This window comes from Erinaceus europaeus, chromosome 20, assembly GCF_950295315.1.
Source record: "Erinaceus europaeus chromosome 20, mEriEur2.1, whole genome shotgun sequence".
NCBI lineage: Eukaryota > Metazoa > Chordata > Mammalia > Eulipotyphla > Erinaceidae > Erinaceus > Erinaceus europaeus.
In genome coordinates this window covers 28523009-28539892 of record NC_080181.1, presented here as the reverse complement: position 1 = coordinate 28539892, position 16884 = coordinate 28523009, and the positions used below count along the sequence as shown (strand labels likewise).

The window sequence follows — 16884 nt, the reverse complement described above, 5'->3', positions numbered from 1 at the left end:
GGAGTGAGGTTGTTAACACAGTTGACAGGTGCTCTTTTCACCTCCTGAACAGGAAGGTCCCTGTTTTCACTGATTTTTAGTGGTGTCCAGATTTTTCTGAAGCCCCTTTCTGGAATTACATCCCCTCTTCCTTCAGCAAGCTCCTATGCTCTCCAGACCTGGAAACACAGCCTCTTCTTTGTTTGCTGGAAGTGAACATGTGTGACTCCCCACACACTGAGAAGGAAATATGCTGTACCGATAATTGGTCTCAGTAGGAACCCAGAAGCATTCTGTTGTGTTTGCTGGCTGTCCAGTGTCATTTCATCTTTCACTTCTCAGATAAATTGTATCCTGACACACATCATGTAGCTCAGAACTAATCACTGACAGGGAAAGTGCTCCATAAGTCTGACAGATTCTTTCTCCACTTCATGTGTTTTCATTATGCCTAACAAAATGGCTAGGATCACAATGCCTTTTATTTCTTTTTTCCCCCTTCATGTTAAATTGGCATACATTGCTCACCGCCTCCTCTCCTGGCTGGTGGCCTCTGGGAGCCCGTGTCGTTGCCTTGTTGCTGGGGAATTGGAGGATTGTGTGATGTTTACCAACTCTTCTGTCCTCTGAATAGATTTAACTCCATGGGGGCCACTGTGATGTAGTGGAAAAGGCAGGTCAGAGTCAGAACTTGAGTTTTGGCCACTTAGGAACTATGTGGTAATGTTACCTGGCCTCAGATGAATTTAAATATGTACCTAGCACTCAAGTTAATGAAGGCTGAACTTGAATTATTATTTGTTTACGTTTGATTAATTTATTTTTTCTGTTTCTATTATATGCTACATATATATAATATATACATATATACATTAATTTTTTTTTTTCCTGTCAGATTAGGAGAGAGAAGGGGGGAGGGAGAGAAAGAGAGAAACCTGCAGCGCTGTTCCACTGCTTGGGAACCTTCCCCCTGCAAGTGGAGGCTGGGGGCTTGAGTCTGAAAGTTGACTTATTAATTAGACATATTTGTACTACATGCCTGCTGTGTTAAGGTGACTGTTACCTAGGAATATAATTATAACCTCAAAATTATTCTCATCAGCTTTTCTTATCCCACTCAACAGTAGTTTGCATTGTTCTGGTATGCAATCAAGCTCTGTTTGATTCTCATTCTCAGTTTTTCTTCTTTCTTTTTTTTTAAATTTTTTTATATTTATTTTTCCTTTTGTTGCTTTTCATTGTTATAGTCATTGTTATTGATGTTGTGTTGTTGGATAGGATAGAGAGAAATGGAGAGAGGAGGGAAAGACAGAGAAGGGGAGAGGAAGATAGACACCTGCAGACCTGCTTCACTACCTGTGAAGCGACTCCCCTCCAGGTGGGGAGCCGGGGGCTCGAACTGGGATCCTTAAGCCGGTCCTTGGGCTTTGTGTCACCTGCGCTTAAACCGCTGCACTACCACCCGACTCCCGACTTCTCTCTTATGTGAAAAATCTCCTTCTGTCTCTCTCTCTCTTCTTAAAAATATTTATTTAGTCCCTTTTGTTGCTCTTGTTTTATTGTTGTAGTTATTATTATTGTCATTGTTGGATAGGATAGAGAGAAATGGAGAGAGGAGGGGAAGACAGAGATGAGGAGAGAAAGACACCTGCAGACCTGCTTCACCACTTGTGAAACAACTCCCCTGCAGGTGGGGAGCCTGGGGCTTGAACGGGATCCTTCAGTCGGTCTTCGTGCTTTGCGCCACCTGCGCTTAACCTGCTGCGCTACCACCCAACTCCCTTTCTTTTTTTTTTTTTTTAACCAGAGCACTATTCAGCTTTGGCTTATGGTGGTACAAGGGATTGAACTACCAGGCTATCTCTGGTTTGGTGAACTACGAACCCACTGCTCCTGAGGATATATATATATATATATATATATCACAGAGAAATTGAGAGAGGAGGGGAAAACAGAGGGAGAGAGAAAGATAGACACCTGCAGACCTGTGAAGCAAATCCCCCTGCAGGTGAGGAACCCAGGACTCAAACTGGGAACCTTGTGCTTTGTATTATGTGCACTTAACCTGGTGTGCCACCACCCAACCCCCTTTTTCTTTAAAGTTTAGTATTTAACTAGTGTGTGTGTGTGTGTGTGTGTGTGTGTGTGTGGCGGGGGGGGGGGGATAGATTAACCAGAGGTGGTAGGGGTAGATAGGATAATGGTTATGCAAAGAGACTCTCATGCCTGAGGCTCCTGAGTCCCAGGCTCAATCCCCCACACCACCATCAGTCAGAGCTGAGCAGTGTTCTGTCTAAATAAAAAGAGAACACCAGAGAATCACTCCAACACTTGCAAATCTGGGGCTCAAACTCATGACCACATGCTTGAAAGTCTAGCACTTTATGTACCACACGACATCCCATGATGCTCCTTTTCTTTGCCCCAGTGTTTTAGGGGAGTTTTAGCACACAAGAGGGGAAGGTTGTCAGTACTATTTTATTTATTTATTTAGTTATTATTTTTTAATTTACAAAATGGAAATATCGACAAGTCTGTAGGATAAGAGAGATGCATTTCCACACAATGCCTACCTCCAGAGCTCCATATCCAATCCCCTCCCTTGATAGCTTTCCTGTTCTTTATCCCTTTCGAAGTATGGTCCCAGGATCACTGTGGGGTGCAGAAAGTGGAAGGTCTGGCTTCTGTAATTGCTTCTCTGCTGAACATGGGCATTGGCAGGTTGATCCACACTCCCAGCCTCTCTCTCTCTTTTTTTCCCTAGTGGGGCAGGGCTCTGGGGAGGCAGGGCTACAAGACACATGGTGGGGTCCTCTGCCCAAGGAAGTTGGGTTGGCATCATGGTATCATCTGGAACCTGGTGCCTGAAAAAGAGTTAAGATATAATGCAGAACAAATTGTTGACTAATCATGAACCTAAAGGCAAGAATAATGCAGATGAAGATTTGAGGCCTGTTTTGGAAAAAGCTAGTAGGTCTATTTCAGATATATTCCAGAGGACTCATGACTTTACTAGTTTTTGCCTTTGCCTGACATCTAATATGCAGGGAAGAGAGTAGCCCCCAAATATGGGGAAAGTATCTTAATCTTGTTAACTGTAAACCCCACCGGCTTGATCTGGGGCCCATGTTCAGCACAGGAGCCTAGTCAGTACTATTTTAAACGCCCACTTCCTCAGCAATGGTGAGAAGCCAGTAGCAGCCTTGCCTAGTGGACCTTACAACTTCACAGAAGCAATGCCAAGCTGCTGAACTCATTCTTTTAGATTGACCCTGCTAAGAGAAAAGGAGATTACGAGTGGCTGGGGAGATAGCATAATGGTTATGCAAAAGCACTTCATGCGTGAGGCTCTAAAATCCTTAGCACCACCATAAACCAGAGCTGAGTAGTGCTCTGGAAAAAGAAAGGAAGGAAGGAAGGAAGGAAGGAAGGAAGGAAGGAAGGAAGGAGGAAAGAAAGAAAGGAAGAAAGAAAGAAAGAAAGAAAGAAAGAAAGAAATGAAGAAAGAGAGAAAAGAAAGAGAGGGAGGTAGGGAGGAAGGAAAGGGAAAAAAGACGGAAAGGAGTTGAATTTAGGAGGGGTTGAGGTGCATATGTTTTCTGATTTGTCCAGTATGTGGTAACATTCATCACTATATTGACCTAAACTCAAAGCATCTTAGAACAACGGGTGACATGGAAAGCACGCGCTGATACAGCAAATGGAACCAGTGGCTCCACTGCAGGTGATGCACAGGAGGTGGCTGTGCAATGTCATTGCCACAAATTCCTTGCTCTTGCCCTTGTAGAGTTCTCAACTCAGTGGGTATTTTATTTGACTCCCGCTGAGCCTGAAGTCAAAGCTTCTTCTTGAAACTTTATCCCCTCATATGAAAAATTTAAAAGTTCCTGACTACAAATGGAATGTCATACAAAAGTCTGAACTCCTGGGTTAAATTAATTCACATTAGGGTGTGTTTATGTGGGACACGTAGAGCACACACTACCGTGTGCGTGGACCTGGTTTCATCATGCCCCCTTCTGCGGGAGGAAGCTTCACCAGCTACCAAGCCAGTTTCTCTCTCCCTCTCCCGTTCTCTCTTCTTCTCCCTCTTCCTTCCATCACTGCTCTCTTGTTCTCACTATATCAGAAAGAAATAAAAGATCATATTTAGGCAAATATGTTACTCACCAGTGTTAACTTAATGAAAAAATAAAAAAGAACAAGTCCCGTGTATGTAACAGACAAAGGAAGAACAAATGTATGTTTTACCTGAGGCCACTGACTTTAGGCCTTTAGGAGCCTGAGTGTTTCAAATGTTGGGCAGTGTGATCTGCATAGCCGACAGACTCCATAAAAACATACTCAGTCCCGCTTCCTTGTAGAGTTGAAGAAGTTCTCAGACCTACGCTCACAACTGGGAAAGGAGGTTTCTGTCACTAGCAGCAGAGTTATTTCCTTTTCATACCTAAGAGGATTGATGTCATTTCCCAAAGAGCCGCCCGCATCTATTTCTGCAAACATCGTCTCTGAATGCCTGTTACATGTTCAGTTAGAGGAAGGAGGTGACATCATCTCAGCCCTTACACAGCTTGTAACAATAACCTCTTATAATACCAGGTGTGCACTGAGGGCCACACACTCTACCCCTGGCCTCATCTATATTGTTTTATTTAATTCTTACAACAATCTATGAAGTATGTGTTATTACTGTACTCACTTTATAAATCAAGAAACTCAGGTTCAGAGAAACTTACCTGCTAAGTAATGGGAGCAGGACTTTAACCCAAATCCATCTGCTTCCAGAACCTACTGTCTATTTCTCTGAAGTGCATACTCTTTTTTTAAAATGGAGGGACTAGCTAATCTGTAAAATGTCAGAATTTAAAATTTAAATTAAAATTTTAAATTTTAAAAGGGCCTGGCAGGCTGGGAAACAGAAACCATGACAAAATGAAACTTCCTGGAGAGAAATGTAAAAATTCTTCTTCTTCTTTTTTTTTTTTTTTTAAGAATTTACTTATTTATGAGAAAGATAGAGAAAGAACTAGACGTCATTCTGGTACATGTGATGCTGGGGATTGAATTCAGGACCTTGTGGTTGAGAATCCAGTGCTTTATCCACTGTGCCACCTCCCGGACAGTAGTGTAAAGCTACTAAGGAGGGGGAAGTGGCTTAGTTGCAGTTTATGAGGGGGACAAAGGGATTCAGGACTGTTAGTGATTAGTGACAGTAGCGCACACAGGTACTAATGGAATCTGATGCTATATTCGCAATAACATGCATTCCCTGGAGGAATGGTGAAGATAACAGATAGCCTGTAAGTGTGGCCAAGTGAGAAATGACTAAATGAATTAGGACTTTTGGTCTTAAAATAGTAGAATTTTATTTTATTTTATTTTATTTTATCTTTATTTATTGGATAGAGACAACTAGAAATCAAGAGGGGAGGGGGTGACAGAGAGGGAGAGAGACTGAGAGACACCTGCAACACTACATCACCACTTGCAAAGCTTTCCCCCTGCAGGTGGGGGCTGGGGGCTCGAACCTGGGTCCTTGTGCATTGTAATATGTGCTCAGCCAGGTGCACCACCACTGGCTCGGAAACAAATTCTTTTTTTAAAAAAAACATTAAAATTCTTTATCTTTATTTTTAACCAGAACACTCACTACTCAGCCCTGGCTTATGGTGATGCTGAGGATTGAACTTGGGTCCTGGGGACTTTAGGAATGAAAGTCTTTTGCAGAACCATTATGCTATCTCCCCGACCTTAAAAAGTTATCTTGACATGCATAAAAGATTAGGCTTAATGGAAACAACACAGAAGGTATACACTAGGAGGTCCTGACGCCACAGAAGCGATCACTGACCTTTCCAATGTATTCCTACCTTTGGGCGAGATGAAATGTTGAAGCAGAGCTGAGGGATGATGTGGGGGTGAGATCCTGACTCAAATTGCCACAGGAGAATAGGGCAGAGAAGAGCCAGGGAGGGCTAGAAGATGGGGCATGGTGAATTTGGAACAAGACCAGGAGATTGATGAGGGAAGAAGACAGAGTGAAGAAAACCACATGTGGGAAAATAAAGGGAGCAGGCATTAAAAAAAAAAAAAAAAACCAAAAAAAAAACCCCTCTTATTTATAGAATAAGAAGGGTCATGGCATGAGTATGACTTTTGCTACTAGTGGAGCAGGAGGTAAGATTGATTTAAAGGAAGTTGGGTGGTATATAACCTCATGCCACTTATTTAAGAGATAAGAAGACTTTATCAGGTGTCACCTGCTTTCCCAACATTTCATTTAGTAGTACTGACTTAGTACATGATCCAGACCTTGGCAGATAATAGACTTAAGTAACTTAGGTTTCCTGAAATACACTGGCCATCTTTTCCATTTTTTACTTGAAAACCTCAACCTCAGAGCCTGCAGATGGTAGACTATGTTCGAGGCCCCAGGTTCAAGCCCTGACCTCACATCAGGGTACCAGGAAACTGGTAGAAACTCTGCAGATGGTGGTGGATTAGTTCTGTGTTATCTCACCCTCTTCTGCCTTCCCTCTCTCTGAATTAAAAAAAAAAAAATTGAAAAACAAACAAACAAATAACCGGGGAGATAGAGACTATAACTGTGAACCAACAGCTGTCATATAAATTATTATTTCCCCAATAAAATGATTTAAGAAATGAAAATGTCTGGGGAGTGGCGGTACTGCACATGTCCCAGGCCCTGATGCCATGTGAAACAGAATCGAAAACAAAAACCCTTAGCTTTTTGACATGTTTAAAGGAGAATTGTCTAACACTGAGTTTTACCAATCACTTGTGTTTTTCTGTGCTTAGATGTTGAAGGTCTATATAGAAGTCTGGGGAGAGAGCAGACCTCTGGAGAAAGCTGGGAATGGCCTGAGACAGTACCCCCAGTGTGTAGTCCAGGCCTAGTGGGCTTTGAAACTTTTGTGGTGCCAAAGTGGGGAGCACCCAGACTTTCTCAGTGGCTTTCCAAGCCGTGGGGCTAGCACATGTGAAGGGAGACTCCTCTTATTGGCCTATAGTTGGAAATCGTTTCTCCAGGTCTTTGAGGGGGAGCTGTGTATGTGTCTGGGCTCCAGCTTGATAACCAGAGCCTGTGCTAAATGACTGCGTGATGGCATTTTGTTCAGGCCTCGCTACCTGTGCACAACCAGGTGCTCCCTTCAATTGAGAGCGTGGATGCATCTGACCCTTTGGCAACTCTGCAGAACCCCCTGAGTAGGCTGGAGACCAAAGAGGAGGAGGACGATGAGGAAGAGGAGGACTCTGAGGAAGATGAGGAGGAAGATGGTGAAGATTCTGACCTGGATGACTGGGAACCAGGCCCCCTTCGACCCTTCGACCCGCATGACCTGTGTAAGTATGAACGGGTATGCGTGAGTGTAACACTGATCAAGGCTGTAAGGGGGTCGGGGGGCTGATGCTCCCTGCTCCTCGTGCTCATTATAGCCTCAGAAGAGACACCAGGGACACTGTCATTAGTCTTCTGATTGCATTGATGGACTGAAGGTGATTCTTCAGTGTCACCTAGGTTTGAGTGTCGGGCCTGGTGTCCAGCCTGGTGTCCAGCCTGAACCTCTCTGATTCCAGAGTTTGACCTTCCAAACTACCGCGGGAGTTTGTCCAGTCCTGGGAGGCAGCCTGTCCAGCTATAACAATTTTTGTTGCTTTTTTTTTTCAGTATTTATTTACTTATTTCCCTTTTGTTGCCCTTGTTTTTATTGTTGTAGTTATTATTGTTGTTGATGTTGTCATTGTTAGATAGGATAGAGAGAAATGGAGAGGAGGGGAAGACAGAGAAGGGGAGAGAAAGACACCTGCAGACCTGCTTCACTGCCTGTGAAGCGACTCCCCTGCAGATGGAGAGCCGGGGGCTCGAACTGGGATCCTTACGCCGGTCCTTGCACTTCGTGCCACCAGCTATACCGCCAGACTCCCTAATTTTTGCTGCTTTTACCTCTCTTTATACTACCTACCCTTTTGAGGGAGACCCCAATGACCCTGTACAATATGCTGGTTTGGTTTAAATCTGAAGGTTCTGGGCCATCTAATTGCTTTTCTCTGTCTTGTGGCCGCTCACAGCTAATTCTGACAGCTTGCCAGTGGGTGTTGCTGGGAGCCAGAGGGTGAATGTGGATACAGAGCAAAACATCAATAGATCACCCCTAGAAAGTGCTAGAAACACGTTCTCTTGGGGCTGAGTTTATCAGTCGTGTTATCCAGGTGAAAGAGTAATGGAATATGAAATCCATTCATTTTAGCATTATTGTTATGTAGTATGCATCACAGCCTCAGACTGGACAGCACATCAGTTTGAGTTACATATCCCCAACAGAAGACTTCTTTGAAGGAACTGATTAAACAATGTCATCAGGTTTTTTTTTTTTAACAACTTTGAGTTATAATTTATATACTACAAAATTCTCCTATTTTGTCTTGCTAGATTTTGTAAAAATTAGCTTTGCAAGCTCCTTTCTTTTCCCTTTCAGATGTGTTACAAGTGATTGTTTTATTATACACTATAGAGATAAGTTACAGCCGACGGTATTATTTTGGACAGGCTTAAATTACTTCCGCCTGATTTTAGAGGAAAAGTACAGGATTTTATTGATCTATAAAAGCTGGTGTATTTCAGGTGAATGTTTAGGACAATTGTAGGACTTGAGTTTTGGCTTGATTAAAAAAAAATTTTTTTTAATATATTAAAAATATTTTACTTTTTTTTTTTTTTTTTTGCCAACAGTGTTATCACTGGGGCTTGTTGCCTATATGATTCCACTGCTTTTGGTAGCCATGTTTTCCTTTCTTTATGATAAGTGGTGAGAGACAGAGTGAGTGGGGGAAGAGACAGAGACAGAAAGAGAGGCACCTACTACACTGCTGCGTCGCTTGTGATCCCCCCCCCCCCCCCGACAGGTGGGGACCTGGGATCTGAGCCTGGTCCTTGCATGTGGTAATAAGTGCACACTCCTGGATCCTCTACCACCCAGCCCATTGAATTTGGACTTGAAAACATAGATGTCGGGATTTTTAGTTTGGAAGTTTCTTTTTCTGGGCATGTGTAATTTCACCACTCCCAGGTCACTTTTTCATTTAGATATATAGAGAGAAAGAAAGGGAGAGACAGCACAGCACTGGAGCTTCCTCCTGTGCTATGGCACCTCCCAAGTCATGTTGGGGTCTGAGCCTGGTCTTCATATGCAGCAAGGGACACATTGGATCGACCTTCTCGTGGTGCATCCTGTGAGTACCCATTCATTGGGGAAACTGACGATCCTTCCTAGCCGACTGAATCCACATGGATCCCAGTCACTTTCAAAGCCAGCAACAAGCAGCTCCTGACAGCTTTCAACCTGACCTGTTGACTGGCTACGGAAGAAGGGCAAACGCTAGAAGAAGAAGAAGAAGAAGAAGAAGAAGAAGGGACACACCTAGTGTGGGACCTACCTAGTAAGCTATGCTTTCCCCCAAACACTAAAACTCAGGACAAAGCCACGTTCAAGAACTTGACTTCAAGGCTTTCTTTCTTCTGCAGGGTGTGAGGAGTGTAACAATGCCCATTCTTCAGTGTGCCCCAAGCACGGCCCCTTGCACCCAATCCCCAACCGGCCGGTGCTCACGAGAGCCAGAGCCAGCCTCCCCCTGGTGCTGTACATCGACAGGTTTCTGGGGGGCGTGTTCTCCAAAAGACGCATTCCCAAGCGCACCCAGTTTGGCCCAGTGGAGGGCCCCCTCGTCAGGGAGTCTGAGCTGAAAGAATTCTACATTCACCTAAAGGTAATTCATGATTCCTTCTCTTGCTCCTGTTCAAAGACCTATTTATTTTTGGCAAAGCAATAGCCCCACTCTGTATTAGGGGTTGCTGGGTATAGAGCTCAGGCCCTTCTCACGCATGCACGTCCTGCACTTTGCCCACTGAGCAACCCTCTGGCTGCAATTCACTCTCATGCTTAGTCATTTTTATTTACTTATTTTTAGACAGACAGATAAAGGGACCACAACACTGAAGCTTCACAGCGCTTCGGTGGAGTGGAGACTGGGCTTAAACCTGGGTTGGCACATGGCAAATCAGCTGTCTTAGTCCCTTTTAAAAGGCCATGTGTTTTCCTACTCTTTCTTCAGTTGTATAGCATTTGTTTGCTAGAAGGCTCTTTCTTCTTTCCTTCTCTCCTCCCTCCTTTCTTCCCTCCCTCCCTTTTTTTCTTTCCTTCCTTGAAAGAGAGTAGAGAGAACCAGAACATCACTCTGATGGCACTTAAGATGGCAGGGAAGAAGCCTGGGGTGTTCCACTGCCTGATAGAGCTGTGGGTTGGGTTAGGGAGATAAGCATAATGGTTATGCAAAAAAACTCATGCCTGAGGCCCTGAGGTCCCAGGTTCAATCCACCATACCACTATAAGCCAGAACTGGGAAGTGCTCTGGTAAAAAAAAAGAAAGAAAGAGGGGCCAGGTGGTGGTGCACTTGGTTGAGCGCACATGTTACAATGTGCAAGGACCCGGGTTCAAGCCCTCAGTCCCCACCTGTGGGGGAAAGCTTCATAAGTGGTGAAGCAGAGCTGCAGGTGTCTCTCTGACTCTCTCCCTCTCTGTCCCCCCCACCCCCCCCCCATCCTCTCAATTTCTGGCTGTTTTTATCCAATAAGTAAATAAAGATAAAAAAGAAAAAGAAAAAAAGAAAGAGAAGGAAGGGAAGAAAGGCCTCACTGTGCCACCTTTTGGGCCACACTAGTCGTTTTCTTTCTGTGCTTTATTTGTTTTAAGTGGAGATTTTCACTCTTATACCAGTAAAATGGAGCTTGCAATCTCAGTTCCCTCAGACATGAGGGGAGTGTTTGAAAAGGTGTAGGCTTCAGGGGCTGTATCTGCTGTCTAGAGCTGCCACAACCCGGTACAATATTTGTTATGATGGGGACTTCATTCGTTATGACTAGGTGACTTCAGCACTGTAGTTCTTTAATGTACAGGGTTCTGGCCACCAGAAGGCTAAGGTTAAGGTGTTGGCAGGTTGGTTTCCTCTGTGGTCTTTCCTTGAATTGCAGATGGCCACGCACTTGCCGCCTATGTCAGGGGTCCTCCCTCCTTGCCAGAGTGTCTGTGCTGTCTTGTGTCCTATTTTCTGCCTTTTCCAAGGACACTAGTCAGACTGCATTAAGTTCACTCTTAATTATGTCATTTTAGCATAATCACCCATTATTTAAAGCCTTGTGTCCAAATGCAGCCACGTTCTAAATTGTTATTTATTTTTTAATTTCTTTATTGGGGGATTCATGTTTTATAGTCAACAGTAACTACAATAGTTTGGACATGCACAACATTTCTCAGTTTTCCACATAACAATACAACCCCCACTAGGTCCTCTGCCATCATGTTCTAGGACCTGAGCTCCCCCCCACCCCCCCAAGTTTTTTACTTTGGTGCAACACATTCTGTAATGTAAGTTCTTTTTTTAATTTTTACTATTTTTTTAAATATTTATTTCCTTTTTGTTGCCTTTATTGTTTTTATTGTTGTTGATGTCGTCGTTGTTGGATAGGACAGAGAGAAATGGAGAGGGGAGGGGAAAACAGAGGGGGAGAGAAAGACACCTGCAGACCTGCTTCACCGCCTGTGAAGCGACTCCCCTACAAGTGGGGAGCCGAGGGCTCGAACCGGGATCCTTAGGCCAGTCCTTGTGCTTTGCGCCACGTGCGCTTAACCCGCTGGGCTACCGCCTGACTCCCGACAATGTAAGTTCTTAATCAGGTGCACCACCACCTGGCCCCTCACATTCTGAATTATTGTCTGAAGGTTGGTGCTTCAACATAAGAATTTGAGGGAACACAACCTGGCCTACATCAGAGCTTTGATAGTTAAAAAATAAACAAGAACACTAACTTTCACTAGGATACAATGAGCATTATGCAGACTCAACACAATCTGCTAAGTGCCAGTAGTATTTTCAGCACAGCTGCTTTTCAGTTTTTGCAACAGGTGTACCCTGCTGAGTTTTTTTTTTTTTTGTTTAAGAATAGTTTACAGGGGCCAGGCAGCGGTGCACCCAGTTAAGCACACACATCACAGTGTGCGAAGACCTAGGTTCAAGTCCCTGGTCCCCACCTGCAGGGGGGAAGCTTCATGAGTGATGAAACAGGGCTGCTGGTGTCTTTCTGTCTCTCTCCCTCTCTGTCTCCTCCTCCCTTCTCAGTTTCTCTCTTGTCTCTATCCAATACATAAATAAAATATTAAGAAAGACATAAATTAAAACATTTTAAAAAAGAATAGTTTACTAAGTTGATTTTTTTTTTGTTCTCTCTTTTAAATCTTTTTATTTATTATTGGACAGAGACAGAGAGAAATTGAGGAGGAGGGGGAGATAGAGAGGGAGAGAGAGACAGAGACACACCTGTCATGTCCCCACTCATGAAGCTTTTCCCCTGCAGGTGGAGACCAGGGGCATGCACACGGTACAAAGGGTCTTTGCACACTGTAATGTGTACAGTTAACCAGTTGTGTCACTGCCTGGCCTCTAAAAGATATTTATTTATTTATTTATTTCTAGATAGAGAATGGGGAGGAGGAGCTAGATAGGGAGAGAGAGACAGAGAGACACCTGCAGCCCTGCTTCACCATGAAGCTTTCCTTCTGCAGGTGGGGACCAGAAGTTTGAACCTGGGTCCTTGTGCAGTGTAATGTGAGCACTTAACCAATTGTCCCACCACCTGGCCCAGTGTTAAATGATTATACTGATAGTTATTCCTAGTATCTGATACTTTCACTTATTTTTCAATCTTTCTGTTGTCCATTTCTTGAAAAGTATCCTGAAAAAATCAAGAAAGGGCAGGAGAGATATTTGGGATATGAAGTTTAAGAAATCACTACTGTTCTGGGTTGGTAGGGGGGTTTCTTCTCTCTCTCTCTCTCTTTCTCTATCTTTCTTTGGTCGGATAGGAATTGAAAAGGGTGGGGGAGGTAGAGAGGGAGAGAGAAAGAGATAGATGTCTGTGTTCTTACCACTTGTGAAGCTTTCCCAACTATAGGTGGGAAAACTACAGGCCTCAAACCTAGGTCCTTGAGCATGGTATTGTGTGCACTCAGCAGGCTCCCTTGGGGGATTTTGTGTGTCTGTGTGTATGTGTGTGTGTGTGTATGTGTGTGTGTGTGTGTGTGTGTGTGTGTGTGTGAATGCTGAAGATCTCCAGGAAAGAATATTATTTGTCAAAAATATTTATCACGAAGCTATTACATATGAATGCATTTGAATTTCAATAGGAAGTACGTTGTAACGAGTTGCAGAATATTTTGCATGTTTTCTGTTGTATCTGTAACTTTTTTTTATTTTATTTTATTTTATTTATTTATTCCCTTTTGTTGCCCTTTGTATCTGTAACTTTTTTAAAAAAAAACTTGTTAATTAACAATGGAACATCAATGGAAACTGCGATCAGACTGTTAACTTTTAGGTTTTGCTAGGTAATTCTTCAAATGAGTCTTTGGTAGGTGTTTTCTCCTCTTATATTTGGTAAGATGCAGTTCTGTCAAGAATCAGACCATCTGCTTAATTTAAGGGGCAACATTTTATATCATGACCTTAGTGCATATCATATTCTAAGTGTGTTTTTGCTTGTGTTTTTTGGTGTGACTGTTAATTTTCTCTGTGATTGCAGGTATCTCTTGATAAAGGGGACAGAAAAGACAGGGAATTGCATGAAGACCTCTGGTTTGAGTTGTCTGATGAGACCCTTTGTAACTGGATGATGTTTGTACGTCCAGCTCAGAACCACTTGGAGCAGAACCTGGTGGCTTACCAGTATGGCCAACATGTGTATTACACGACGATAAAGAATGTAGAACCCAAGCAGGAACTTAAGGTACAGAGCTGAGTTGGTTATATCTATGCTAGGAGTTCTTTCACACTTTTCCCCCCTGAAGTTGGATACTTGGAAAACTGGTCCTTTCCTTGTAACTCCCTTACTTATGGGGTGCTTGTTATATACTATACATCTATACTAGCCCCAGAAACGGAACTGAATGAAGGAAAGCATATAACCTTTGGGCTTTTGATAGACCTACACGAAGACTCTAGACCCAGGAGTAAGTAGTTCCTTTGGGGTGGAAGAGAAAACGTAATGGTTATGCAAAAGACTTTCATGCCTGAGGCTCTGAAAACCCAGGCTCAGTCCCCACACCACTAGCTGTCTAGTGCTCTGGTAAATAAAAATATAATATATAGGGGGACCCGGTGGTAGCACAGCGGGTTAAGCGCACATGGTGCGGAGCACAAGGAATGGCATAAGGATCCTAGTTCGAGCCTCTGGCTCCCCACCTACAGGGGAGTCACTTCACAAGCAGTGAAGCAGGTCTGTAGGTGTCTTTCTTTCTCTTCCCCTCTCTGTCTTCCCCTCCACTCTCCATTTCTCTCTGTCCTATCCAACAACAGTGGCATCAATAACAACAACAGGAATAACCACCACCACAACAAAAAAAACCAAGGGCAACAAAAGGGAAAAATAAATAAATATAAAAAAAGTTGAAAAAAATCTGTCTTTTTTGAATATATGTTCTTATTTATTTATTACTGGATAGAAACAGAAAGAAATTGAGAGGGCTGGAGGAGGTAGAGAGGGAAAGAGACAGCCACCTGCAGCCCTGCTTCACCACTTGTGAAGTTTTCCCTCTGCAGGTGGGGACCAGGGCTTGAACCCCAGTCCTTGCACATTATTATGTGAGCGCTTAACCAGGTGTACCACCACCAATCTGTGTTCTGTGATTGATTTTCTTTATCTGAATACTTCAGTTTGCATAATGGATTTGGACCCAGCAGATAGCACACCTAGTGGAGTGTGAACCTTATCACGTGTGAGGCCCTGGGTTTGAGGACTGGCACCACAGAGGACCATTATGCATAGCACAAGCCAGCTCCATGAATGGAGGAGAAGTGCTGTGGTGTCTCTCCCTCTTTGCGTCTGTTTCCTCATGTCTCCCTCCCCCTTCATGTGCACACCTCAAAGAGAGAAAAATAATTAACCCAGGGAGACCATTCAGTAATGATATCATGTACACCTGTGGTCCAGTTATTAAAAAAAAAAAACGATGCACTGACTTCTGACTTAGGGAATATATTCCTGGGAGGGACAGTACTGCTTAGAAGTTAGGCAGAAGAAGAGGAGTCAGACAGAGTCAGTGAGCAGAGGCAGTCAGTGGGGTCGGAGGGAGAAGACTAAGGAGGGCGTGGTAACTTTTGAGACAGACATGGCAGCTCCTAGTCAGAGTGGTTTGGTGCTGTGTGGGGTGCATGGCACTGTCATTACAACTGTGCGCAAACCTGTTTTAAATACCAGATTAGGAAGAAAGAAAGAAAGACAAAAAACAGAACTGGCTGTTTTACTTCAGTAAAGAGTAAAGCTCTACTCTCATGTGAAACTGTTCTCATCACAAAAACTTTTTTTTTATTGGAAAAAGAAAACACATCATGTGCTTTCTGATTGGCTGGCTGTAAACTAGAGTTAAAAGTGGGAGGTTAACCATGCAATTTTATTTTGGGGGGTGAGGGTTTGTTTTTGTGGTCTCTGGCAAAGCCTGGACTGTTGTCTATGAGGAGGAGAAAGAATTTAAGCATGCCAAGAACTCCTGGTGATGTGCTTTAGCTCGTGATGATGTATTGGTCTCCTGTAGGTGTGGTATGCAGCGTCCTACGCTGAGTTTGTGAACCAGAAGATTCATGACATTTCCGAGGAAGAACGGAAAGGTAGTTGAACTTTTTAATATATTTTTTAATATACACAGATTCTAAACTGTATTATATTCTTATACAACCTTTAATTTTTCTACCTCAGTATACTATAAGGTGCTATTCCTGTAGGTTTTGTTAGAGCTACCCCTAGATCTTGGATCAAATGACAGTAACTTATTTACATTTGTTTCATGTGTGCCACAAAGTAGTACTTAATATAATGAAAACCTCCAGCTGCTAAATTAGAACATAGATCAGAGGACATCTCTATCTGAAAGGAATCATCTCTGAGGATGTTGCAGGGCAGGCGCTGGTATTGTTTTTAATGTAAATGTTACTGACGTCCTATTTACTATAGAATAGTACACAGATGGGGCCCTATTCAGGGAGTCCTGAGATTCCCAAACAGACTTGATGAGCCTAGACCTCGAATAAATCCCTCTCTCCATTGTTACTGGTCATTCCTAACAGGAATAACACAATAGACTCCTTTGTGGGCGGGCCCCCATAGGACCTTGCCCTCAACTTGAATCAACAATGGTAGAATATGTTCCATCCTCCGAAAGGAGGCTGGACAATATACTCTATGCTACACCTGAGGAAGATGGGTCCTGATATTGGGGCAGCTTGGAATGTTCCTACTTAAGACCACAGAATGTGAGCTCAGATCTACAGGGATGCAGAGGCCACATAGGCTCGTAAGCTGAATATGGGCCGCAGATCACATCAAATTGATGGAGTTTACAGTCAACAATATTTATACACCTTTCCCATATTTGGGAGCTACTCTCTTCCCTGATCCAGCTTTATGCTAGCCGTGACATCACCTCCTCAGACAGTAATTGGGATCCACCTACATATCAGATTTCAGGCTCAGGCAAACAAACAAACCAACAAACCAACAAAAACACTAGTAAAAGCCACAGAGCCCTTTGGAATATAACTAAAATATGCCTACTAGCTGTCTATAAAATGGAGCCGCCTCCCCGCGCACCCCCCCCCCCCCCCCCCCCCGCCAACTCTTCATCTGCACTATTCCGCCTTTAGGTCCATGATTGGCCAACAATTCATTTGGCTTTGTATGTTAACTCTCTCTTCAACCACCAGGTTCCAGATGCTAGCATGATGCCAACCAGACTTCCCTGGACAGACAATCCCACCAATGTGTCCTGGAGTTCCAATTTCCC

At 43.5% G+C, this 16884-nt stretch overlaps 1 protein-coding gene across 1 annotated transcript in view; it reads left to right on the top strand.

Moving 5' to 3' along the window:
• PRDM10 (PR/SET domain 10) overlaps positions 1-16884 on the top strand; it is a 100875-nt gene that overhangs the window by 44496 nt on the left and 39495 nt on the right. Inside the window, exons 5-9 of the mRNA XM_060179885.1 lie at positions 7119-7344; positions 9524-9765; positions 13632-13835; positions 15640-15712; positions 15801-15822. Of these exons, the coding sequence (XP_060035868.1) occupies positions 7119-7344; positions 9524-9765; positions 13632-13835; positions 15640-15712; positions 15801-15822 (767 nt within the window). The remainder of the gene's footprint in view (positions 1-7118; positions 7345-9523; positions 9766-13631; positions 13836-15639; positions 15713-15800; positions 15823-16884) is intronic.